The 27,380-nt window shown below is 44.6% G+C and overlaps 1 protein-coding gene across 1 annotated transcript in view; it reads right to left on the bottom strand.

The window, feature by feature from the left end:
- The window catches only part of NOXA1 (NADPH oxidase activator 1), a 91,767-nt gene that overhangs the window by 49,136 nt on the left and 15,251 nt on the right, over positions 1–27,380 (bottom strand). The window contains 2 exon segments of the mRNA XM_086921184.1: positions 5,278–5,385; positions 17,325–17,462. Coding sequence (XP_086777310.1) covers positions 5,278–5,385; positions 17,325–17,462 — 246 coding nt within the window.

Raw genomic sequence — 27,380 nt, 5'->3', positions numbered from 1 at the left:
TTGTTATAGTTAGTTCAGCTAACTATAACTTGCGCGCCCGCAATGCACTGCTGATGACGTCACATATTACATCACTCATGACATGGTCAGTGACATCACTCATGACATCACTGATGACATCTCAAATGACATCACTGATGACTTCATCCAGTGGATGCGTGTTTCTGAAAAATAAATATTTTTATATATGTATATCTAAAGGTCGATGGAAGAATAAATGGGTAAGTAAGTGTCTAAATGGATGACTTTTTTGTAAAATTGATTGTATAACTGACTGATTAATTGTATCTTGGTGAATACAAGGGTTAGTGAGTAATGTTTAAATATGTAAATATCTGTATCAGTCTCGCACATTTTTTGAATAAGTGGCTGCATGGGTTGGTGAGTAACTACATGAGTGTCTATATAGGTTATTAGTTGGTTTTTTGAGTATCAGTACGAGTGTCTGAGTGTTTATATGGTTTGGTGGGGGATATTACTTAGCACATAGATGCATTAATGAGTGACTCACTGTTTATATGTGTTTTGAAGACAGCATGTGTGCAGAACTGTATGGGTGGATGAGTGTGTATAGGTGTGTTAGTGAGTGAATGACTGTCTCAATACTATCTTTATGACTAAGTACATATGTATTGAACTACTATATGTGAGTATTGGTGTATATAAGTGAGTATATATGAGAGTTAGAAATTTGAAGAGTTCCTGTATAACTAAGTATGTGTTTCTATAAATGATCGTTTAAGAGAGTCAATATGTGTATATTTGTGTGTATACATGTATATGCAAGTAAATGGATGTTTGATAGTTTATTTGCATGTGTGAGTATGTGTGTAAGTAACTGTATGTATCAGTGTGTAACAGGATGTATAGGTGTATGAGTACATATGATGATTGAGTACATGTATGAGTGACTATATAGAACTGTTGGTGAATGAGTGGATGTGGAAGTAGATGTTGGAATAGGTTGTTGTAACTGTTATTGGTATCTCCATTTTCTTGAAAATTTTTGTTTCTATTTTTGAATGTGTTTATCAAAGGTTATATTAGAGTGAGAGGAGGTCTGCCACTCTTTCACAAGGATGATGTCATCAGTGATGTCATTTGAGATGTCATCAGTGATGTCAGGAGTGATGTCACTGACCATGTCATGAGTGATGTAATATGTGACATCATCAGCAGTGCATTGCGGGCCCGCGAGTTATAGTTAGCTGAGCTAACTATAACGGGGGAATTTCAAAGGTTTTGTATGAGTAAAACTATAACTGGTGTGAAACCTATGGTTTTTTCAGTGAATTTCTAAGGTTTTTAAAATGCTAATTCCTAACTATAACGTGGCTGAAACCTATGTTTTTTTCAGTGAATTTCAAAGGTTTTTTAAATGGTAATTCCTAACTATAACTTTGCTGAAACCTAATGTTTTTTCAGTGAATTTCAATGGTTTTGTAAATGATAATTTTTAAATGTATTAATTGTTATATTTTTTATACTGATTTACTACATTATTTTAAATAATTTAAATAATTTATTTTGAGATATTTTATTTTTTAAATTACATTACATATTTTTTATATAAATTAAAAAAAAAATGTTTTCACACCTCTCTGCAACGCAGCCCCCTGGGGCGTTTGCAGAGGGGGAACTAATTCCCCTTGCATACTGGGGGTCCCTGGGGGCCAACTAACCCACCTGGAACCTCCAGTATGCGACAGGGGACTGCATTGCAGAGAGATGTAATGAGGCCACACCCTTTTTTACACCTCTCTGCAACGCAGCCCCGGGCGTGTTTGCAGAGGGGGGAACTAATTCCCCTTGCATACTGGGAGTCCCTGGGGGCCAACTAGCCCACCTGGAACCTCCAGTATGCGCCAGGGGGCTGCATTGCAGAGAGGTGTAATGAGGCTATGCCCCTTTTTACAACTCTCTGCAACGCAGCCCCCTGACGCGTTTGCAGAGGGGGAACTAATTACCCTTGCATACTGGGAGTCCTTGGGGACCAACTAGCCCACCTGGAACCTCCAGTATGCGCCAGTGGGCTGCATTGCAGAGAGGTGTAATGAGGCTATGCCACTTTTTACACCTCTCTGCAACGCAGCCCCCTGGCGTGTTTGCAGAGGGGGAACTAACTCCCCTTGCATCCTGGGGGTCCCTGAGGGCTACCTAGCCCACCAGGAGCCTCCAGTATGCACCAGGGGGCTGTGTTGCTTTGCCCCGGGGGGGCGGCGGTAGGCATGAGCGAATTTTGCGGATCTCGCGTTCGCGAATTTTGCGGATTTGCGGATTCGCAATCCGCAAAATCCGCGAATTCCCGCGAATTTGCGGATTTTTTTTTTTTTTGTGTTCGCCCGTGTTTCTGCCAGTTCGCGAGGGTTTTGTACACTTTCGCAAATTGCGAACTTACCTGTCGGGTCGCAAGTTTCGCGAACTTGTTGTTTCTACGTGTCCAGCCTGTTTGGGACACTCTTCTTCATCACTGCCACTCTCTGTCACCACTGCCACTCTCTGACTACTCATGCCACCCTCTGGCCCACCCATGCCACCCTCTGTTTCATCACCACACCCTCTGGTTGTGCAGTGTACATTATTTTCGGCAAAGCAAAGCACACCTTCCCTGCCTCAAGTGACCTGAATTAATTTGGGGCTGATTAATGTGTCACAGAATATTTTTTTAGCTGGCACCTGCTTCCTTAGTGCGCCCTGATTAGTGATCTTTTGCACTTGCTAAGTGCTTTCATTGTTGCAAAATTAGTTACAACACCTGCCCTGCCCCAACTGACAATAATGAATTAGGGGCTGATTAATGGATTTTAACTTCCAGCCTGGCTCCTGCTTGTCTCCCTTAGCTGTAATTCAGGACCTTTGTGGCATATGTGTAACTATTCTGAGGTTCAGAGCAGGGTCACATAATAGTTTCAACTGGCAACTGAACTCTGGAGGGGCCCCTCAGGAAGCACTACAGGAAATGGCTACTAATGATGAGCCTGAACTTTTGAACCTGGTAAGTAGTTACTTTCAGTTTTGCTAAGATCGTATTTCTGCAATTTTGCACTTATTCGCGGGGCGCGAACTCACGCGAACTCACGCGAACAGTGCGAGCAGTGCGAGCAAAATCCGCTGCTCGCGGATTTGCGGATTTTGCGGATTTTGCGGGAGATTCGCAAATCTCGCGGATTGCGGATTTCCCGAAAATCCGCAAAATCCGCGAGCGGAACGGATTTTCCGCCCACACCTAGGCGGCGGTCCCTGGGGCACTGTGGGGCAGGGGCGTAACACAGGTGTAACACAGGCCCCCGCAGCCCATGCAGTGCGAGGGGGCCCCTAGCTCCAAGGGGCCCCCTCGGCACTGAACTCTGGCCGGAAGAGCTCCTGATTGAGCCCGGAGGGGGCCGCCCTAAGTACCGTGCAGGGAGGCCCCCTCACTTTTCGTTACGCCAGTGGTGTGGGGGGGATTGGGGACCCCCCACACTTCTTTATCACTATGCCCCCGCGATTTAGTCCCCCGGGGGGTAATTTGGAAAAAAAACAGACCGGGTCCTTGTGGGACCACCTGGGCAGGCCTAGGGGGTCAGGGTGTGTCTACCCTGCCCCCTTTTTGTGTTCTACACGTTTGTTTTTCTGCTTTCTTGTGCTTCGGTCTACCGAGCACAAGATGGATGCCAACACTTCCTGGTTTGAAGTGTTGACAGCCAATGAGCATGCAGCTTTCTCGGGAAGGCATGCTGATTCCACAACGGCCCTAACAACGCTAGGATGCCTGGCTTTACCTTAGGGGTGCCCAGGAGTGGGCACTTCACAGGGAAAGGCCAGGAAGGGTTCCTCAGCGGTATTCGTACAAGCGCCGAGCGGCCTCCGGGTAGTCGTGCGCTATACAAGTACCTCTACATTTACATTTACATTGGCTGCCACTGTCTGTCAACACTCCAAACAGAAATTGTTGGCAGCCATCTTGTGCCTCGGTAGACTGATGCACAGGAAAGCAGAAAAACAAACGGGTAGAACTCAAAAAGGGGGCAGGGTAGAAGCACCCTGACCCTCTAGGCATGCTCAGGGGTCCCACAAGGACCCCTAAGGCCCCAAAAAAAAAAATTCTGAAAAGTCGCGGGGTGCTCGCACTTATAGATATATAAATGTTTTCACATTTGATTTTCTCAACAACTACTGGAGGGATTTACACAATTTAAACAAAAGGGCGATCTGCGAATCAGACTCTACCATTTTGCCAAATTTCTTGTAATTCCGTTCAGCCGTTCGGGCTGTAGCCGTGTCTAATCGTCCAATGGAAAATAACATGGGGAAAACACATTTTGGGACCACCCTTTTCTCTTAGCCCCCACTTCACAAATCCCCCCAAAACTTTCAGGGAATGAGCGTAGCGGAGCGGGCCATCTTCTTTGAGAAATTCGCAGAGATTAATCAACCGGCGTCAAAGTTATTCCCAATCGAATGTTGCGGATTTCCTATGGAAACTAGGTCCTAACTATAACTACCTACTGGCAGCCGCCAGTAGGTAATATACACACACATATATATATAGTAAATCCCGGAAAAACAATATTCTTACCTGAAACAGTCTGTCCTATGATAGTCAGTTTTTTAGATATTTGTGTTGTGTTTTTTTTTTACAGCGAAAAATAAAATCGTGCATGACTCATGATGAATTAGTATATGTTACTTTGTATATGTGATAATGTCCTCACATGTAACCACTAATACTAGAGATCTCAAGTAGTCCCCTGTCAATTATCAGCAGCTGATTATGTCATCTTTTTATACTGAGAATTCTAGTACCAGATTGTATAACAGGAATAACAAAACTACAAATACATAAACACGCAATCAAAACACCAGGACTGTGAGACGCGCACCTTACAAACGAGATAAGTAGTGAGATGTAGTAAAAGCCTCTGCGGTGGTGTGCCATTTTAAAAATAACAAAATATGCAAATGCATCTATTTATGTATTTAAATACCAGTATTGTTTGTACACATTCCTCCAAATGTGCAGAGAGCAAAATGCAGGGGAAATCAGGGGCGTGCGTTTTACTGCACAACGTGGGCTAATGAAACCACGCATAATTGGTATTTACATCTAATCCAAAGCAAGCAGTAATGAGGGCCGGAGGTAAATCCCTCCCCATCCCATAGACAGGAAAACTCTTCAGCACTTTGACATGCAGCCAACAGGACCCGAGCGCCTTGCAAATCACCAGCACAAGATGGCTGTCTCAGAGGTCTAGAATGACTGCGCGGATGATAGTTACAATCATGCCTTGTTCTCACCTTGGGCGTGCCCAGGACAACCTTGGAATCCAGCAGCTCCACTTCCTTCTTTCGAGGCCGGAAGTACGCCCCCTGTGGGATCTGAATGGGCTCCAGGGCAAGGCGTCTCTGCAGGGGATACAAAGCGTGCTCGTATCAGCAGGTTCATTCTCATGTTGGATGAGGCAGCAAAAAACACACAATAAACGTCGAATAAATAATCTGGGGATCCTAGCAGGAAATGTGGCCCCCGCTCCCGGGAGACAGTGGTGAGGAGCCCCTGAGACTCTAACATCTTACACATAATATGCCAGCCTTGGGCTGAATGGGGGCCCCCTAAAGGGTGAGGGCCCCACTGCGCCCCAGGGGCTGCAGGGGTTTGAGTACGCCCAGGCTAACATGGCTCTTAAAATCATTCCTAAATCCTGAATCCCAATTTCTATGGTTGTCAAGGAGGCAGCATGGTGTCTACGCCTGGCTGTGTTCCTGCCTTCAAATTACTGATTGAAATCAACTGAACCTTATTAGAATCCTTATGACAAGCATGGATACCAGAAAGCAAGAGTTTCTGGTTCCAGTTGGTATCACCACACCCAACTTCTGCCATCACGAGTTACACTCACTGGAATAAGGAAAACTATGTGGCTGTGGGCAAGTTGCAAATGTCAGCTGCGGGTAGGGCAGCAGGTAAAGAGGGTAAGTAATACATTTATTGTGCAGTTAATTAAAACCATTACAATGATTGACCCACTATTATAAACAATAAAACCTCAATTTTCTTTATAAAAAAGCTGATAGCCATAGTTAAACAAAAACATGCGTTAAGATTGGGAAGAAAATCCACACCCCCGGCCTCGGTAGTCCATAATCTTGTTTCTTCACTTCGGCCGGCGAATATCGGTGGCAGTCCGTGAGATAAAAGTACCCCCCTTATTAAAATCTTGACTTCAGAACGATGACAGACCGGGATGCGCCGATTTAAAGTGCATAGTGCTGCCTCGGCTTCCGTTGGTTTGTGCAAAGTATGTCGTATAGTTAGCCTTTCAATGGTTTCCTTTGAGGTTTGGGTGTGGAGAAAGAAACTTGACCTTGTATGCTTAACACACTGTTATGGTTGTGTGCACTTTTTTTTAAAATGTAGGTAAGCTGCATTTAAAAACTTTACCAGACAGCAGCTTAGTTGAGTATCTTGGCCAGAGAAGCTTGCAAGCACCGCTTGTCTGCATGACCGTATTTGGTTTTTGTTGAAAATTGGTCTGAGTAGTTGCCGGCGCTCCTGCATCAGCTCGCGGCAAATGGTTATAATGTGGACTATGTCCTCCTCTCCTTCCCCACAAAGGCGGCACACTGCTGGCTTTGGAGGGCGCAGCCAAGGGGGCAGGTGGTATGCTGTCGGCAGCAGACCTAACCGAAATTTCAGGTAAAGAGGGGATCCGAGCTTCCACAGCCAGTAGTGCAACTGGGAACCATTGCCTCCTTTTCTCTGTGCTGTTGGTAGGCAGCTGGAACAACAACCAGGCTGTGCGTTTGACTACGGACAGACCCATGGTTTTTCATGGTGCGGATCAGCACCGGGTAAAACAGGGCCCAGTTTTCCCACCTCCAGTATTTGCTAAACACACAATGACTTCTGGTTTAGCAAAGCAGTATTCCTTCTTTTGGGATACTACTCAACCAGACTCGTAATGAGGGCCTTAGTATCTAAGGTTGCTGCTTTTCTTTTTTCAAATGCCCATTTCTATCATGGCTCGCTAACACCTACATGAATCTAAGACCAACAGTAGTCAATAAAAGAGAAGCAATACAAACTCTTTAGGTAAGTTTAAACAGAAATTCTCTTCTTGGATGGCATTTTTGTTAGACTTCAGTTTTAGTCCCTAAAACAAATGCAGACCTTTTGTTTTGCACGATTTACATGGGTCTCTGATTCATTTTAACAAAAAGGATGATCAATTTAGAAGGTAAAACTGTAGGAAGGTCCACACAGTCCCTAACACTGTTCTTTTATTCAAAGGGTAATAGAGCTTAATTGGACATTCATACTCAGAAAGAGTAGAACAAAACTATTACCAATTTGGCACGTGGTCAGCGTTCACAAAATCAGAAATGGTGACATTTGGTCAAGGTATAATTGCATTTTTTTAATCCATATTTCAAATACCAAACTTGACACGCAGTTGGTTGAATTATGCTGAATAGTTTTCAGAAACCAGTCACTGAAATGATACCTCTCTAGCTAATATTATTCAATATGAGATTACATTTTATCATTCTCATTGATTTCCATATCAATTCAATTAATAACAAGGAGAGAATCACTAGTATTGTATGGCCTAATATTTCAAAGCTATTTGCAAAGCCACAGGTATACAAATGCAAAAGGGATATTTGTAATGTACAAAAGTCCTTTTACGAGCCAGAAAATTTTTTCTGATACGTAAAAGGACTTTGAGATCTCTCTCGAATTGCAAAGAAGAGGGGACATAAAATGCACATCCTCCTCCTATTTCCAGATTAGAAAATAACGTATCAATGTTTTACGACTGCAATTGCAATTGCAAACCATTGATAAATTACTGACCCCATGAGCTGGTGGTGGGCTCTGGTCAGGTAGGTGTACGCTATGGGTGAGTGGGGCCTATGTGCCAACAGTATCCCACATCAGCAACAAAGAACATTACAAGGGTATGAGTGCTAAAGGACTGTCCACGAGTGGTCCAGCCCCATTTATTTATCTGCTCTACCACACCCAGCCAAACAGTTGCGTGCTGACGTCACTACCTGTGAGGTGAGCCCGAGTGGCTCACTACATCCCATCCAACCTTAGGTGCATTGTGACATTCTCAGCACACATGACATCTATGCGAAAATAGTCAACTCTAACAACACGTTGACTACCAATGCAGTCTCTATCTTTCAAGATTCAGAGCTTAATAGCGGCCCCCACACCTTAGACCTCTTCCCCCCTATTACTCCCAAAGAGGTGTCTCTACTCACGATGCAGATTAAAAGTGGAAGTCCTGATGACATCATCCTGGCAAGACTTATGCCCACCTTGCTCGGAATTTTATCTCCCACCATTGAAAAACTGATCAACCTATCCCTCTGTACAGGCTCTGTTCCCAAACAGTGGAAACAGGCCTTAGTTAGGCCAATCAGGAAGAATACCACAACTCCCTGGACTGATCTATCAAATCTCAGACCAATCTCGTTGCTACCATTCTTGGGAAAGCTCACTGAGAAATATGTTAATCGTCATTTATCCAGCTACATTGAGAAAGCTGGCGGCCTAGACTACTCCCAATCTGGGTTTAGGCCGAAACACAGTACAGAGTCCACCCTCCTGTCTGTTATTGACGACCTGCATATGTTTCAGGACAAAGGCTACTCGGTAATTTTGGTGTTATTAGACCTGTCAGCAGCGTTCGACACCGTGTCACACAACATCCTTATTGACCGGTTGTCGAACGTAGGGATTAAGAACAAGGCCCTTGCTTGGCTAAGGAGTTTTCTTACCGATCGCACCCAGACTGTCACCATGGGTAAATATCGATCAACTGAGGTAGAGATTACGAAAGGGGTGCCACAGGGCTCCTGTTTGAGCCCAACACTCTTTAACATCTACGTGGCACCCCTGGCAAGAGTGATGCGCAAATTTGGTTTCATTCCCGTGTCATATACGGATGACACGCAGCTCCTCTTTCCCTTTCAAAATCTCACCGCGGAAATAAGAAACTCCTTCTCCGCTGGCATGAAAGCCGTCGCACAGTGGATGTCCACCAACTTCCTACAGTGCAATGTCAACAAGACGGAAGTAATGCTGTTTGGAGATGCCAAATTACTGTGGACCCCAGACTGGTGGCCATCTGATCTTGGTACTGTTCGGAGCCCAAACAGATCGTCAAAAATCTGGGGATTCGCCTTGATCATGACCTTTCCCTTAAACAGCACAGTAATATGGTAGCTGGCTCATGCTTTCACACCATCAGCATGATGCGCAGAGTTTTTCCCCTGTTACCAGATTCCTTTAGAAAAACCCTAGTGCAAGCCCTTATACTGAGTCGCATCGACTACTGCAACGGATTGCTCCTCTCTGCTAATGAAGGAGTTCTGGATAGGCTCCAGGTGGTCAAGAATACGGCAGCTCGCCTTGTCTTAAACGCCCCCCCTAGAACAGCATCAAAACCTCTCCTTGAGAAACTACACTGGTTGAGTATTCGACAAAGGGCCAAGTTTATGATATGCTGCATTATTCATAAATGCTTAAACGGACATGGCCCCACATACCTGGAGCAGAAATTCACCCCCTACACTCCCTCCAGATCCTTGAGATCTAGCGAAAAATTTCTGTTGGCAGTACCTCATGCTAAAAAAACTAGACACGGAGGGAAAGCTTTATCTGTTGCAGGGCCCACACTGTGGAATAAACTTCCTCTGGCCCTTAAGCTCTGCACAGATCATTTAAAATTCAGGAAACAACTGAAAACTCTGCTGTTCACTGATAAAATCTAGCCCCATGCCGCTTTATCTGCATACATATTGAAATTTTATTTGGTATCACAGCGCAGAGATACTCCAGTTGGAGTCGATTCCAGCGCTATAGAAACCCATAAATAAATAAATAAATAAATAAATCTCTGAGTTTTTGACTGGGCAGTGGATTCGGCCTCTGCAGGCCTCTGCAGGCCTTCATCATCGTTTCTCGCACAGTGGTCACTATGCATGGACCCCTTTTTTTAGGGAGCATTAAGTTTCACCCCTGGGTGGCGGTCTCTGATTAGCACCGGTTCACCAACTCGCAGTTGTCACTGCACTGCCCGTCTAGCCCGGCTGGCTCTCTCATTGGTCTCTTCATCTTGTCCACACTTCTGCCTCACTGAGTGAAGCAGGTTGGCAGCTGTCACGGACTGGCCATTGAAACATCAGAAGCATAGGTGTGTACTTTGTCGTAGAATGTGGTGTGTTGCGATAAGCTCGCAGAAACTTGTGAAGTTCCCGCTCTTAGTCCCGATTCTGGTCCACCACTCCTCCGAGTGCTTTATTCCATGTCCTCATAAAACTTCAGATTGTGCCGTTAGCTTGGGGCCATTGCGGCGTTATCTTCCAGTCTTTATCACTAGTGTTGAGAGGTACTGGCCAAAGTCCACTCTCTGAAATGGTAGGCCATTGTCAGTTTTGATAACCAATGGTATGCTAAATGCTGCCAAAGTATTTTCCAATGCAGGCTTGACATGGGTGATCGCTGTGGTGGGTACCAGTTCTACTTCTGGATATTTTGATTGGTCATCAACCATCACCAGAGTCAGTTTCCCACTCAAGTAGCTGCTAAAATCCATGCAAATTCTTTCCCATGTATGTTCAGGTGTATCTTTAGTTATGACTGGCACCGGAGTTGAGGGACACCCTAGGAGGTGAAATGTGGGGCAGGACTTCATCACTTCGGCTACATTTTCTCCATACCAAGGAACCATACTGTACTGCAGAATCTAGCTTTTGTTTTCTCCACTCCCTGGTATCCTCCATGGTAAAGGGCAAAAATACGGTACTCAAGTTCTCCCGGCACAACTATGCGCCCACCTGTCATAATGACTCCACCCGCCAGGAAGCTCAGCTAGTTTCGTACTTTCCACATTTTCATGAGCCTGTATTTTTCGTCTGGGTGCCATTGGTTGGAATTTTTCAAGAATAGACACCAAGCGTTGTTGGTGATAGCTTCTTCTATTCTCTGCAGACCATTATCTTTGGTGGTGGCTTGCCTGATGTCCTCAACTGTCAATGATCTACGGCTTGCAGCCTTGGTCACCAGACATGCAAATTCTTTCACGCCCACTCCCTCATCATCTCTGGCCCCTGAGTCTGGGGGCGGGTTTCTTGATAGGAGCTCAGCTGGGTTACCAGATCCTGGCCGGTCCACCACAGTGAACTGGTAGGACAATAGTTATACAACCCATTGTTTGATCCATGGGGGTGGGTGAGGAGCAGTCCTATCAAAAAGGGTAACGAGGGGTCTGTGGTCCGTGATCACCTTAGATTCGGGTACGTAGATGTATAAATGAAAATGATGACACACTCACTTTATTGCTAGGGCGTCGAGTTCAATCTGGGCACAACGCGGCTCAGTAGCTATCAGCATGCGGCTTGCAAATGTGAGGGATATCCATATTCCTGGTTCATGTTCTTGCATAAGTAGCGCCCCTAGTCCTACCAGGATGGTGTCTCTCCACCAGCTCTGTAGCTTTCTCTGGATTGAAGTATGCCATGGTGGCATCGGTCAGGAGGGCATTCTTGATGCTGTCAAACGCCTTCTGTTCTATGCGGCCTCATGTCGACTTGGCAAAGGTCTTGGTGAGCGCCTTGAGGGTTTCAGACAGGCTAGCCAGGTTTGGGAGGAAGCATGCACAGTAGGTTGCCATGCCAAGGAAACTGTAGATTTTGGTTGGATTATTTGGAGCTGGCACTTCCTTGATGGCAGTGGACTTCTGTGGGCCTACTTGCAGACTTTCCTAAGAAAACAGGAAGCCAAAGAACTCTACCTTGGGTTCAAAGAACAAACACTTGTCTTTGTGTAAGGTCAGCACACTCTTCTTTAGTCATTGCAGGTTGGCTTTCAGTTTTTTCTGGTATTCCACCAACGTGGATGAGTAGATGAAAACATCTTTGCTGATATTCAGCACCCCTTCCATACCTGATAGTCTCTCTTATTGCATTTTGGAAGACCTCTGCAGCTTAAGAGATTCCGAAATTTAGCCGTTTGTATTGGAGCAGTCCTAAATGGGTTGTGAATGTGGTGATGTAACTGCTGTCAATGTGGTTCACCAGCTGGTGGTACCCAGCGTTCAGGTCCAGCTTGGAGATCAATTTTGCACCATTAAGGTCTGCAATGATAGCACCCATTGTTGGCGTTATGTGTCTCTCTCTGCGTATTGCCCTGTTGGGTAGTCTCATGGCGATGCACAGCCTGATGACTCCTGGCTGCTTATGTTTCTCCATAATGACAAGAGGAGACACCCACGGTGTCAGACCAGACACCTTTTTGATTACATCCATCTTCTACAGCTCTGATTCCACATGGTGTTGTAGGTGGAATGGCACCCGTCGGTGTCTTAAAGGATTTGGTTGAATTGTTTTATCTATGTGCAGCTTGTCCAGATGCCCCTAGCTGCACCCTAGTAAGTTGAACAGCTCCGGGAATTGTTTCAGGATGTCGTCTACTTGCAGGGCATGAATTTCTTTAGCGAACAACAATAAACCAAAGTCCTCAAACATGTATCACTGAATTTAGGTGCCTTCTCCTTCCTCCGAAACATGGAAGCAGGTTTTTACCTTCTGTTCTCCGTGTCGGACCAGTATGTCCATTGTTCCTATCAATGTCCAGTGATTATTATATTTCATCAAGGCTGTGGTCTCCACTCTTCCTTGCATGGGGCTGTAAATTTAATGAGAAATATATCGCTGACTGTCCCATATTCTTGCCACTTCTCTAGGTTCTTCTCCGGCTTGATGGGTCTGTCTTCGATGGACAGTTGTTGGAGTGTCCTGGTTTTAGGGCTTCACACTCGTCCTCTTTGCCCTCTTACTTCCTTTGCATATCCTTGTGAAGTGGTTTGGCTTATTGCACGTAGAGCAAGTGTGGCCTACCGCCGGACACTATTCTAATGGGTGATTCTCTAGCCCGCAGTTTCTGCATGCGGCATCTGTAGGGGGCCAACCTTTCCAGACTGTATACCCACCTGCTTCGGACCGCGTCCACCACTTCTGTCTTGACTGTGGGGCTCTTCGTGAAGATTTTCCTTCCACCCCCTTGTTTAGTACCTCTCCCATTTCTTCCACCCTTGCACTGGACAGGTCGTATGTGCGTGAAGGATTAGCATGTCTTCCAATGAGATGTCTGGTTGACGCAGAATGAGATGCCTCAGCTGTGCGGACCTGCACCTCTAGATCAACTGGACTCTAACTTTCTTTGGTTGGCAATCACTTGTGCACATGCTTGTAAGTGCTCGTAGCTGACATAAAAAGTATCTATCAATTCTCCTTTGCTTTGTCTGGATTGGCAAAGTTTGAATCTCTCAAAGTCCGGATTCAACTGGGGGTCGAAATGTGGGTTGGGGGCATAGCTGGCTGGGTCATAGTCATCAACAGCGCCCAGTGCACAACATGTTGGCCAAGTGGCTAATTCCAAACATTTAGGACATGTTTAAGTCTTCTCCAATTAGCCATATCAATTCCATCACACACACATCCATTCATCCTTTCCTCTACATGTTTAAAACTTGGCAGGGTCCATGGGTCCCCTCACTCAGAATCAATGAACATCCTTCACATCTTTTGTCTTCATATCCTCCACACACATTTGGTTTGAGTGTAGGAAATAATTATGAATTTGATGGGAAATAGACTTAGAATATAACCTGTGCTATGATTGGTGTGGAGCAATGCCAGGGTTTAAAAATATACTAGTAGTCTCAAAGACGTAATATATAGATTTGTAAATGTGTTTGTTATTTTCAAATACGTATGATATACAAATGTGTTGCCATGTTTATATTATTCTCAAATACATCTAATATATACATTTGTAGACTTGTTTATATTACTATCAAAGAGATCCAATATATGAAGCTGTAGAATTGCTTATATTACTTTTAAAGTCATCAAAAAGTTTGGAATGGTGAAATATGTGGACAAATATATTACAGAAAGACCAGAAAAGTCAGAAATGTTTGTTTTTAATCAACACCTCTCTGGAAACAACAATATCTGGTCATCTACCTGTCATTAGTGACTGCCAACATTTCCACATAGCTGCATAATTTCCTGGAGCATAGATGACAACCATGCAGGTAAATCTGGCTTTGTGAATCACCAGCATGCCAAGATTATGACTGTTCATAAACCACATTTAGGCACAGAAAAGATTAACAAATTGATCCTATTATGCATAACATCAATAACATCTGGGATGGGTGCAGAAAACCAACACAGTATATAAAATATGCAGGAGTACAATTGTGAGTACAATTTCTTCATTGGATCAGTGGATCTCTGTATTTATAGGACCATATTTCTCATGATGAAGCTGACCTAAAGGAATACAAAGGAGCTCTGAAATACACAGAATTGTGTACCTCTTTCCATAAATAAGAATATTTGTAGCATAGGCACTCCCAAACATTCTTACATTTTTTGTGCAAGATCATGAATGAGATCTACCTCCAAACGATAGCCTTGAATATGCCACATATTAAAATAAATAGGGATGCTGGCCACAGAATTAAAATGTGTTTTTAAGACCCTAACTAACTGTATCAATTGAAGCACATAATTGTATATTATATATTAACGGGCTCAGATTTCTAGAGAGACTACCAATGCATTTCCTTTTTTCGACCTCTACCAACCCATGTGTCTCTTTTCTATAACGATTTCTCTAACATAAGCGTCAACATCTTTTTGGATTTTCATTTTGAATTTTTTTTTCACTATTTATGGGATTAAACGTAATAGATAAAAGACAAATTGGTTAATACAGGTCTTTAAAGAGGAAATTAATTTGGATCTATAGAGGTTTCAAACACTTGCAGGGTGTCCTTTTTATTAAATTTTCTGCACCTCATGAGGATTTGCTCATTTTCCAAACTAAGGTGAACGTTATATACAATTCATGATAGCCATCTCTATTGTCAACACAAAGTCTTTCAAGTCCCTAACACATCTCTCCTTGTCATTTCATAAGATCCCTTCATTCTCCCATGACAAGATCAACACAGCTCTTTATTGCCTCTAGTTCGTACCACATGCCCAAATGAGTTGTATACCTGCTCTTTAAAAACAACGTTCTTCTCACTTCACTCACAAAAGGGGCTCAAAGTTCTCTCCACCCTCGCTGTATTAATCGTGTTACATTGACGGTCTATCATCTGTTAGATGCAGCTATTCCATGAGCGAAGCTAGTGTAAGTGTAGCCCAGGATGCCTGTAGGAATGAGGGCTAGCATTTACTACCAGGCTGAAGGGTCACAGATCCATTTCCTTCCTAGCCCAAGGGTCCATGGAACCCTGTAAGATCAATGAACTGTCCCTACACCTACGCCTATCCTATTCCTTCAGCCTTGCTTTTGGTCTAGAGTACAGTTCCACAGCTTCCTCTAACATCTTTCAATATTGAAAAATTATTAAAATATAAAGGAATACCACGCAAATCAGAAGATTGAAACGTGCTTTAGAAAAGGAACGCAATAAACAGAATGTGACTTTAAAGAGATGATAACTTTGTCTAATGTATGTTTCAGATTGCTAGCTTTGAAGACCGCGCTTGTCCCTACCTCAGCATTATCCTACAGCTGCATTTCCGATCAATGGTGGCGTTTTTATATCAAGACTTAAGCTTCATTGCTCCATCTGCTCTGGTTTAATTTCAGTCACAGTTCTGTTTTCTTCAGGATTTGTGACAGATTTTCACTATAATATAACTGTGATCTTTCTTTATAGGGAAGGCAGTCTAATTATATTGTGTGTATAAGGCAAACAAAAAGTTACTAAAAGTGGAAAGGAGTAACTGGTTATTTCTGGTTGATGTATGCATTCTGTACGTTTTACAATTAGTGTGAAAAGACAATGCAAGTTTAGTAAGTGAATCAATGCGTTTTGGAGCAGTGGGGACGTTTGAGAGAGGTCTCAAGAATGGGCATACACCTAAGAGGTTTAAGGAAGAGGTCCTACATAAAGGGTGATGCCAAATTGCACGCAACACAACAATACACAGCATTACATCCAGAGAAAATCAACTAAGGTACATGGTATGAACTTAAGAGAGCTTCCCTGTTAGACACACCAACATAGGCCCTTGAAGACCTGCTTCTCCTGGCAGACACGCATCACAGCTTCAACCACTCAGCACTTGGCACGCATACATTTTGTTTTGCCTAAACTGCAGTAGGAAGCTTCGAAGTTGACGTGTTGTCTGAATGCTGAAGGATTGAACTTTCTCAGGTAGGATTAAGAGTGTGGGAACTTCTGGAAGCACATCAGAGGTACACCACAACCCCAGACTGGTGTCAGGGATTGTAAGGAAATACAGTAGATGTCAAAACCATGGAGGCGCCATACTTAAAAGCAGGAAACAGGGTCCAAATGCTAACATTGAGGTGCAGCAAAATTATACTGCCTAGAGAGGCAAAAAAGGCACGTTGCTGTTTTAATTTAAATTGGGGTAATAAGAATACCTTGCATCTGTAGCGCAACTTGCAGATCCGTGTCTTTAAGTGTTACAAACCTACTGAATTCTTACATTATTATTTAAAAGTACGTGCCATAATATTAAGTCAATCCATTGGGTGGTTGTTTCTTCCAAAAGAAAACATCTTAGAGTCATTGTATGCAACAGGGCCTTAAGTCTGGAGCGGCAGGCCTTGTGGTAAGACCACTCCGACTCTGCTCACCCCCACAAACACACACACAAGACTTTCTGGAACCCACCCTGTCACCCTCTTAATTTAGCCAGTAGCCCCTGTGGTAAGCTCCCCCTGATATAAAAAATACACACATCCATGACTGTCTAGGATCCGATCAACCCCCTCAACCTTGCATGACCCAGCAGCACCTGTGGTAATACCTCCAACACACACAAACTGATGCACTTCTGGGTCCTGTCCCCCACACCCTTAAAGGTTCAGTTTAAGAGCTTTTAACATTTACAATCTCAGGTGCCCCTCACAATATCTTGCAGAGGGGCTTTTTGTGTTACAGCACAGCTGTACTAGAAAGAATCTCTTTTAAAGTCAGGCTAAAGTCTTCCCTGACTTAGGGTTCAATAGTTACTTTTCCTAAAGGTGCCACCTTTCTTGAATCAGGAACCACCTGGTTCTTCTGCAGGAAAAAGAAGAACATCAAATAAAGTGCTACAGAAATGCAATTATATAATACAGTACAATGCAGACATGCTGGAAGGATATTATTTGGGACATGTTGTGAAGCCATTGAGCTGCAGGCTGGTATGGTTAGTGAGTTGCTTTGAGGGGTTACATCCACTGCAGACACTGAGATTCTCTTCTTTGCATGCTCTGGACTCACCTGCACCTTTGCCTGGGCATCCTCAAGAGATGGACTGGTGGTCACTCCCGGCTGTTGGCGGATAGCCTCTTCTAGGGACTCATGTGCTGCTTGCCACTGGCCCAAAGCACAATGCACAGCTGCAATGTTGTACAGCACCTGCAGCATGTGAACAAGGGAGAACGCTTTGGTAATCTTTCAAAGAAGGAGTAAGAGCCTTTCAACAACTTTATAGAACAGGTACCATGACTCCAATGATTTTTAGAATGTTAAAAAAACAGAGAATAAACAAGCACTTGCGTTGCCAATAGGTCTCGCATTAGGAAAATTTGAGCTATTGGTCTTGTAAATGACAATTTTTTTTATTTATGTGTTGTTTTTGAAAATAGCTTCATTAATAGCTTTGCCATTTACAATGCCAATAGTTATAACTTTCGCAAATGTGACACCTATAGCATTTGTAATGGAACATTTTTTGTATTTACGTGACTTAGATGTATTGATATTACAAATAACAGTCGACAAAATGACATGGACGCTTTGCCACTGCTTGATTAAGCTTGTTTGTACAGTGCTCTTATGCCCAGAGTACAGGAAAAACACTTCACATATTGAAAAAATGTCCCATATGGATTGGACTTATAGACTGTATAAATCCATGTACTGACTATGTATTTGTTTATTAATCCTCTGGGTTTTGCAGGGGTGTACTCGACGAAGTTTTGCAAGCGACCAACACATTTCCCGCCTCGTGCAATAAGTGATGAAGACGATGGTGTGGGAAGCTGTCGGTTGTATGTATTGATCTAGCGCAATCTGTTTCCGGCGCACAGCTCAAGCCAGATCAGCGTTTCCAGAGGACTTTTGTTAAAAAAAAAAAAAACTAACAGGTTAGTAAATTCGCACCCACAGATGACCTTCAGTACTTGTGGTAGAGGCGCTGGATGTCCGATCCCCATCATAAAACCTCCATTCGGTATCAGTGCGAGTGCAGGCGCACAACATGGATCATAATTGAATATTGTGACAGACCGCACAGTAACCGTTTTCTTTTATAGTTGCCGTCACCTACAGTGTATGTAAGCTTCTAAATTGTCCGCCTTTCAAAGTGTAGCTAGAGTTCTCGTAGTGTGAACTTTACATTGAAGTGCAGCGGGCTGCTCGTAGCGGTGTGTGACAACCAGGATCGTGCCTGCGCAGGAGATCAGGAGGGTGGAAGAATGGTTAAACGATGAAAAAAAAAAATGATCCACAGAAAACAAGAGCGGCCGTGAAACTGAAAGTACGGCCGGCCACCGGCCAGCCATGAATAATTAGGGGAGGAGAAGCCGCACAGCACACGCTGGGAGAAGCCCTTTGATGTGCTGTGCGGCCGTGAAAAAATGCAATGGAGGGGAGAATGGGGGAGGACGCAATGAAGGGGGAGACTGCAGAGAATGGAAATAAGGAATGGAGGAGATAACACTCAAGGAAAGAGAAAGGTGGAGAATGACGGAAAGTAGAAGGATACAAGGAAGAGAAAGGGGGGGATAGCAGAGAAGAGAAAGAAGGAAAGGAGGAAGAGAGGCAAGGAATGGAGAGGGTGAAACAGGAGAGAAGAGAAAGAATAGGGGAACGGGAAAGACACATCGAACGGGAAAGGAGAAGACAGAATGGAGGGAGGAGTAAAAACGTAAGGAATGAAAAGGAAGAGACTGAAGAGAAACATGTATCTACCAATGCTGGCACATGCGTAAAAGTAGCAAAAAGTCCCTAGTCTAAACCATAATGGAGCAAATAACAACAACCAGAGGAAGCCGGGAGCTTATCTGAAACATTGGGGGCACCCAAGTCTCTCCCTCTCTCCAACTTGTTACACGATCTGCTCTGCTCGCCATGCCTGGGAGAAATGAAAATGGTACGGTGTCACACACACGCACAACTGAAAGTGAAAGATTAGAAAGAGGCCCGGCGCGGCTTTGGCTATTTAAAGCAGAATGTGCTTGGTTTGTACGCTATGTAATAAAGAGTGAGGTTGCTACACTGAATCATGCCTGCAATGACATGTACAAATATCACTTTCATTATTCTAAAATGTTGCTATGCCCGCTTGTTCTTAATGAAAATAAAAATAAAATAAAAATAATATTCACCCAGGTGGTGGGGAAGCGGCGATCGAACTTACAAATATCAAAAGGACTGACGGTACGTTCAAACCTCTGGGCTATTGTCGGACCCATTGACTATGAGGCAAAGCGGAGTGGTTTTCGTTATGGAATTAGTGAGCGTAAGACCTAATCTCGTTATGCCATATTTTGAGCAATACGGGGAAAGCAAGTATCAGACCCCGAAATAGAATGACTGACGGTGTGTAAAGGAAGTATCTGGTCACCTATGGTTTCTTTAATATGTGAAGACCTAAACGAGACTGGGAATCGATATGCATGGGAGAACAAAGGAGCGGAAATTTGGGCTCGTAGTGGTGTGGGACAACCAGGATCGTGCCTGCGCAGGAGATCAGGAGGGTGGAAGAATGGTTAAACGATGAAAAAAAAAATTATCCACAGAAAACAAGAGCAGCCGGGAAACTGAAAGTACGGCCGGCCACCGGCCAGCCATGAATAATTAGGGGAGGAGAAGCCGCACAGCACACGCTGGGAGAAGCCCTTTGATGTGCTGTGCGGCCGTGAAAAAATGCAATTAGGAGGGAGGGAGGGAGGCTGATGCGCGTGCTTGTTTGGTCACGTGATTCATGTGAACTCAAAGAAAACTGCAGCAAAAAGCCCTTGGTTTGACGAGGATTTTGAGCACTTGAATTCTCGCACCGCTCAATGTGCTTGCGCGCATTGATAGGTCGCGAGACCTAAAAATTATCTAACATAAAACTAGAACACTCATAATTTACTCCATTCAATTTTAATATGGATGACTTAAACCCTAAACATGTCAGTAACCCAGGATGAAGAGTATTTGATATGTTACTTAATTTTGCTGACAAGACATGAACTATTTAAAAAGAAGATGTCCAAGTCTACAGCAATAGTGGGCAGCTGGCTTCAGGCAGTCATGGGTTCCTCTTGGTTTGATTCCAACAATCAAACTAAGAAGGAACTAGCGTTCCAAGCGCCTCTTAGAAATGTCGTTAGGAGTCAATGACTAATGCACAGTCCTGTTGTAATACGCCAGTGTTTTGCAGATCTAATGGGATGGATGCCTAAAGACGGTTTCTGCATACTGTGTTCCAGACAAAAATTCTATGGTGTTGGTTAGTTTGTGGGTTTTCAATCAGCGACAACTACGTCCAAGGGCTTTATGTGGACAAAATAAACAGGAGTCCTTGGTTGTCTCAGCACCACTAACATGAGTCACATGTTACTAAAAATATACAAGTAGGACCCTGTGAGAACTCCCTAAGGCGAATGAAGTCATGGAGAGAACATAAGTTTTACATTATCTCAAAGAAAATAATCATGATCAGTCCCTTGAAATGTAGGTTTTTCAATTCAGAATACTTGCGGTTTAGTGCGACTGCCTACAACTAATAAAACCTTCGCATTTCACATTTATTAACCTCATGCGTGCTCTTGACGAGCTGAGCTCTTCATAACCTTTGCTTTTTAGGAAACAATGGTTCAGGGGTGGCCTGATAAGGTCCTAAAAGAAGTAAAGCGAATGATTAATTAACGCTAAGGAGCTAAAGATGTAGGTTCTTGTAGAATCTTTTATTTATTTTCTTTTTTATTCTTATTTACAATTATTATAGTATAATTTCAGGTGCTCAAGTAAGTGACAAGGTGCAGAACGTTACATAAGTGAACAAAGTGAAAGACGAAATGTCACACAACAAGGTTTAAAACCACAGAAATATATACAATGAAGTGGGTGTATTTCCTTGGGTAGGTCGACGACGTTTCGATCTATGTTAGTTTAGATCATCATCAGGACTGATGAGCCTCCTGAAACTAAGGGTAGTGTTGTCTGATAGAAAATTATTCTGAAACAGGCTATCTGGTCTTCCAGTAGTTTACCAGAGAGAGGTTTTCGTTGTATTTAGAACATAATTTTTCGGGAGATCCAGGTTGTGTTTGATAAAAAGCGGCTTCAAAAAGTCTTATTTCCGCTGGAGGTATGTATAAACTGTAATGGTCGAAGGGATCCGAGTAGCGCTCACTTATTTTCAATTATGGGAGGGTCCTACCGGAACTCAATTTAGATTGAATCTGGGGCTTTTCTAGGGAGTCCTGGTAGCGCTTCTGTCGCTATGGATACAGGTACTCATGTGGCCTGGAGTTAATCCCGGCGTCACCGCGGCTGTACGGGGAAGCCCGAGTGCTTCGCTGTGCAGCTGCCCTCACGGAGCTCTTCATAACGGCTGCAACACTTGCACGCAGGGATAATTCCCCAGCTGTGCTGAGCGTTCTGAGGAAACGGGTGTGGCCGTGACGAGCTCAGCTCGTCATGAGCCAAGTGCCACCGTGCAGCTCGTCACGTGCACCGGGGCGCTGTGCGCGCCCCCCCAGCACAGTGGGGGAATTACCCCCACGGCGAAGGGGTTAAAATGATGCAGAATTGCACCGCCAAAATTCTAACCATGTCATCTCCAATTTACCAAATGCTATGATTCTGAACATTGGCAAATTATGTTGTATCCCCTATGTGCCAAAGGTGTGAGCATTTTGACATATGCTGATCCCCTTTCTAACGATCTGTATAAATCCTGACCTGTAGACCAACAGTAAAAGTCCTGTAAAAGTTCTTCTGAAGCAAACGCTCCACTACTGCATGTTGGTGGTTTTATACTTTTTTATGGCTCAATGCACTGAGTGAGTGAGGAGGAGGGCAGATGGAAGTCCCTGCCTCTTCACAAATATTTATTTTTTCTGTCTGCTGCAGAAAGCTTTAGTTTGGGGTTTGGTAAATGGGATGAGTGTTGGGGATAGAGCACCTCCTGCTTTGTATGTAACCAGTCACTCATCTGTGGTGTTAAACTCCTTTAACCTCTTCCCATTCGGCCTTCAATTCTCTGCAGCTCGAAATCCTAGCTAGCAGGACATCAGGCATCATGTGATCTGGGTACGCGGAAGCGATACCACAAGTAGGAAGAAGTCCAGAAGCTTTGTCTGTTTTCCCAAAGTTTGTTTCCGGTCTCAGCCCTGCCAATTGCCATGCATCAGGTATTAGACTAAAGCATTTCATCACCACACTGAAATACAAAAATCACGCATTATTGCGCCTCTAAGCTGTCAAGCCGGAACACCTATAATGCACCGATACTGAAAACTGCAGTGACAGAACGATGTACAATGCTCCCTGCAGGCTCGGGTCTGGTTCATCTGCTCACTCTGCCGGAATTTTTTATTTATTTTATTTTATTTATTTAATGCATTTTCATAAAGCTCGGACTTTACTCGGAGGTGTAAGCGCTGTACAATAGAAACAGTTATGTTACACGAGAGAAATGGTACAAAATAGAACGTCAAAAAAATCAACAGGATAAGTAGAGTAAAACCATATAGGCAATCACAAAATATCAGACACAGCAATCAAGGGTGGGGAATGAATAAGATGTTACAAATTTACAATGATGTACTAACTTCCTGGAGGGGTCTGAGAATGAGGGTATTAGTTCTGAAAGTGTCTTTGAAAGAGAAGAGATTTGAGGTCAGCTTTGGAAATCTGGATGGAGGTGGTGGCACGGAATATCTCTGACATCAGGAGTGGAGTCACTGACATTGCCCAGTGGTTATGGTCAGACAGTGTGCGAGTCTCTCACTTGGTTGTCAGACTCACTTTAATAGGGCAGCGCGAGCGGCCGGCATTTCAAGTTTGGTAATCGGCGAGGCTGCTCAACTGCAGAGTGTGTGGGATTGGCAGTGTAGCTGAGCACGCCACTTGCACCATGGTCGTGACCATGGGCGTCCGCAGGGAGGGGCAAGAGGGGGTGCTTGCCCCCCCTGGATCGCCGGTCCGTCTGGTACTGGGCATACTGGCCTGGGGTGACGTGGACAGTGTTGCCCGATTAGCCTGATTCCTGCACAAGGAATTATTCAAAGCGTGGCAGCGCAATTGCTGAAAATTTAATCAACCACGTTCTCTGTGCTAAGCAGCAAGATCTAATGGCCTGTAGTAATGCTAATAAGTGATGTGAGAAGTTTAATCTGCTCGAGTCCGTTTAGAAGACTTAATTTTAAGAAAAGCAATTTTAATAAAGGGGTGTTCTTTTACATAATTTATTGTACAGCAAATGTTTTTGTCCATCATTATTTTAAACGGTTTATCTTTCGTAAAGCGCGTAGTCGTGTTCGTCGAGATAGAAAATCGGTCTACATGAAGTTACTATTGCGTGGCTCTGACCCATGTGCGCACCTCCAGCCTGCACCAGCTCGTCCGTCAATTCTCGCTTACAATTCTGGGACCTGTGATTTGGCTCTGCTCCTGCGTCTGTGGGGAGACATGCTCCAGAATCTAAGGCAGGTTTTGTTTACATGGTCGGGATGACTGGAGATATCAAAAGCAGGGCTGGCACTAGGCATGGGCAGTGTGGGCAGCTGCCCAGAGCCCCATAGTCAGCCCTCCAATTTGGGGCCTCGCACCAATGAGACACAGCCAGGTTATGGCATTAAAGATGCAACCTTGCAAGTGCGCCGCTGCCACCTTAGGGGGCCCCCTCCCCTGGCCTCATTGCTTTGGTGTAGAGAAGTGAACCTGGGGGAGGGTGAAGGGTGGGGGGCAGTCTCAGTTGCAGGAAAACACATTACTCATGTTTGTCCGGCAATTAGGTCTCCACCCACACCCATGCAGAGGCAAAGTGTGATGGCTATTATCCCTCTGTATAGCTCCCTGGCAGTCTGCACAGATAAGCATCCCTTACGCCTCCAGTCCTTTATGAGCTGTTAAGAGGCACTAAAGGAGAGGGATTGGCTGCAGCTTCAGGAGCAGGGGCATCTGTTGAGATGGCGGCAGCCCTGAATGCGTCACGTCTATGCAAATTAGAGGGGCCTCACAAATTCCCCTTCTGCCCAGGGGCCCGAGAATCCTAGAACCGGCTCGACCAAAAGGCCTGTTGGATTGGAAGCTGAGTAACTGTGGGTCCACCACCGTAGTCCTCATTTGACCCCTGCATCAAAATGCACTGGTCTCGGTGATCTGAGATACGCAATTGAGGTAACTATAGGGGGGCTTAAAGGCGTGTGTGACAACTCCGAGAGCCTCTGAGACCTAAAAGGAAAGAAAGCGCCTGGAAGTCTCTACCTGTGCAGGGATCTGAAACACGGGGGGGGGGGCGAGATGCCCAGATCTTTAATGTCGGATAGTCCAACTTACATGTTTTGAGGGGGTTTCTTATGAATAATTTTTTATTTATTTATTTAATACTTGGACTCAATCATGTCAGAGGATGGTGATGAAGTTAACATTTTGCTCCCCACTGGAAAGATTTCTGCGGACACCCATGGTCGTGACGGCAGTGTAATGGATCCTGCGGGTGAGCCAGACCCTCTGAGGCTCAACCGACCCCCAATGCCGGTGGCGGCTGATTCAGACTCACCACTGTGAACCTGCTGCCTTGCAACCTATCTGCAGCAGAGGGAGCTACTCGCCACTGGTTTTCGGCTGCTGTGGTAATCATCCCGCGAACCGACTGACTTGTACCGGAGCCCACTATCGCTGCCAACGGCTTGACCGCTGCTAAGAGTCATGTGTCACTCTCCAGTTCTTAGGTGGCTCACCTGTTGCCGGCTCTGCTAGCTTCGCAGATGTATGTGCACTACTAAGCTGGTTAAAGCTGAAAAGATTAATTATTTTTCTGCCGGCCAGCCTAGCAATGGGTGTCCCATGTTTAATTTCCTTGTGCCCCAGCCTGAGCACTCCGGAATTGTTGCTGGTAACATTAGAACTTTGCTCAACACTTTGTCTGACTTCATGTGCTTTGAGTCTGGGGGAGAGAACCAGCTGAGCAGGAGGTGGGTTATCATCATTAAAAGCTAGGTCAGACTGTACTCCATTCTCAAAACAGTTCACTGAGAGCTCCTCTCACAAGCGTGGGTCGTAACTGTGACTCAAGACGGACTACTTTTGTATTTAACTGCACATGTGTCTGCATATGTGCCCAGATCTTTAATAAAGTACTGGCTGTGAAAGACGTGTTTAATGTTTATCATGGTTACATATTTGTTTAACAGGACAATTAGGTCACAAGGGCACTAAGTTAGTGCCCTTCCATTTCTGCTGCTTTGCAGCAGTTTTAAGATCTTCTTAGATATTCTCATTGCTCAAAAGGGAATAATTTCTGGAGGAAGTTCTGGTGTGCCTGGACGTGTGTGACATGTGGCGGACAAGAAATGGAGTGCAAAGGGGTTATACATACTATTCAGCATATCACAACATACACACCCATATTGACTATTGGATGATTTCTACTGTACTGATTAATTTGGTACGACACTGTGTGGCGTTGCCGCGCACACTCTCGGACCACTCATCACTATTGTTGGTATTGGAGCTTCCTAGTAGAAGTTTGCCGCCATTTACGTGGAGGTTTCCTCCTTATTCCGGGTTAGATCCAGTATTTAAGGTTGAGATGGCAGACGCTATTGACACCTACTTTGATACTAATATTGGATCAGTAGATAGTTTCCAGACAGTCTGGGAGGCGTTTAAGGTGTATATTAGGGGTGTTGCGATGTCCAAATACTCGGGAGTGCTTAAGGATATCCGAAAGACGCTGGTAGAGCTGGAGAGTAAATTAAAAAACCTCGAGCAGAGGCGGCTTGCTGGGGGGAGATGAGACTTTCGATGATGAAATTAAGACAGTGCTAGAGGAATATCATGCAGCTGCCGACAGTGAAGTGCAACACCTGGGCAAGTATGCTACGGCACGCACTTATGGAGAGGGAGAAAGGCCGGGGTCTGTCTTGGCCAGGCTAATGAAAGCGCGGCGTGGTAAGACTCAGGTAACTGAAATTAAGGCGGAGAGAGGTGAACTATTGATGGAGGAGGCGGCAGTGGGGGAACGTTTTGACAGTATTATGCTGAGTTATACAGGTCCCGGTCAGCAGAGTCGAAAGTCCAGATTGTTGAATATTTGGAGCATATACAGCTTCCCTTTCCTCCGGACTCGCACAGAGAACTCCTAATGCCCCCGATAGAGAGAGATGAGATTACAGAGGCTTTGGGCGGCATGAAAACTGGCAGTGCTCCCGGGACGGACGGCCTGATAGTTGCATTCTACAAGACGTTTTTAGAGCAATTGCTCCCACACCTTGCAGCCCTATTTGACGATATGTGTGCTTCGGGCATAATACCCCCATCTATGAGGGAGGCATTGTTGATTGCCATCCCTAAACCGGGTAAGACATTGGATGAATGTAGCTTGTTTCGCCCGCTATCCCTTCTTAATATGGACACAAAAATATTCGCGAAAATATTAGCCAATAGGCTGGCTCTGATGTTGCATATCTTAGTGGCTCCGGAGCAGGCGGGATTCATCCCACCCAGAAACTTAACTTGTAATACTTGCACGTGTTTGGCACAATGCAACAAGTCCGTCAGGAAAACAAAGCGGTTGCTGTTTTTCTTGATATGGAAAAAGCATTTGATTCAGTGGAGTGCTCGTTTCTAAAGCAAGTGCTGACGAGAATGGGGCTTGGGGTGTTTTTTACAGTTGCTGTGGACTTTATATTACAAGCTCGTAGCCTGTGTGAGAATTGGTGACCTGGTTACGGCTCCCTTTAATATCGCAAGAGGCACCAGGCAGGGCTGCCCGCTATCCCCGCTGTTATATGCTCTGGTTGCAGAGCCATTTGCTTGCGCCCTGCGGGAGTATCACAGGAATTAAGGTATCGGATTCCTGATGTATAGAATAGTGGTATCAACCTATGCTGACGACACGCTCCTGTATGTTAGGGACCCAGAGAACAACCTAGCTTCAGTTATAAGGGAAATGGTACGCTTTGGAGTGCTGTCTGGGCTCCGGGTTAACTGGGAAAAGACTCTTGTGTTCCTGCTTACGCCAGCCACTTCCGAATGTGATATGGAGTATCCGTTGCAATGGACTACGGACTCTGTATGATATTTAGGTATTAGACTGCATACGGATGC

This window comes from Lissotriton vulgaris, chromosome 5, assembly GCF_964263255.1.
Source record: "Lissotriton vulgaris chromosome 5, aLisVul1.2, whole genome shotgun sequence".
NCBI classification, from domain to species: domain Eukaryota; kingdom Metazoa; phylum Chordata; class Amphibia; order Caudata; family Salamandridae; genus Lissotriton; species Lissotriton vulgaris.
Note: the sequence above shows the minus strand (reverse complement) of the source record. Positions and strands in the feature narration are given on the sequence as shown.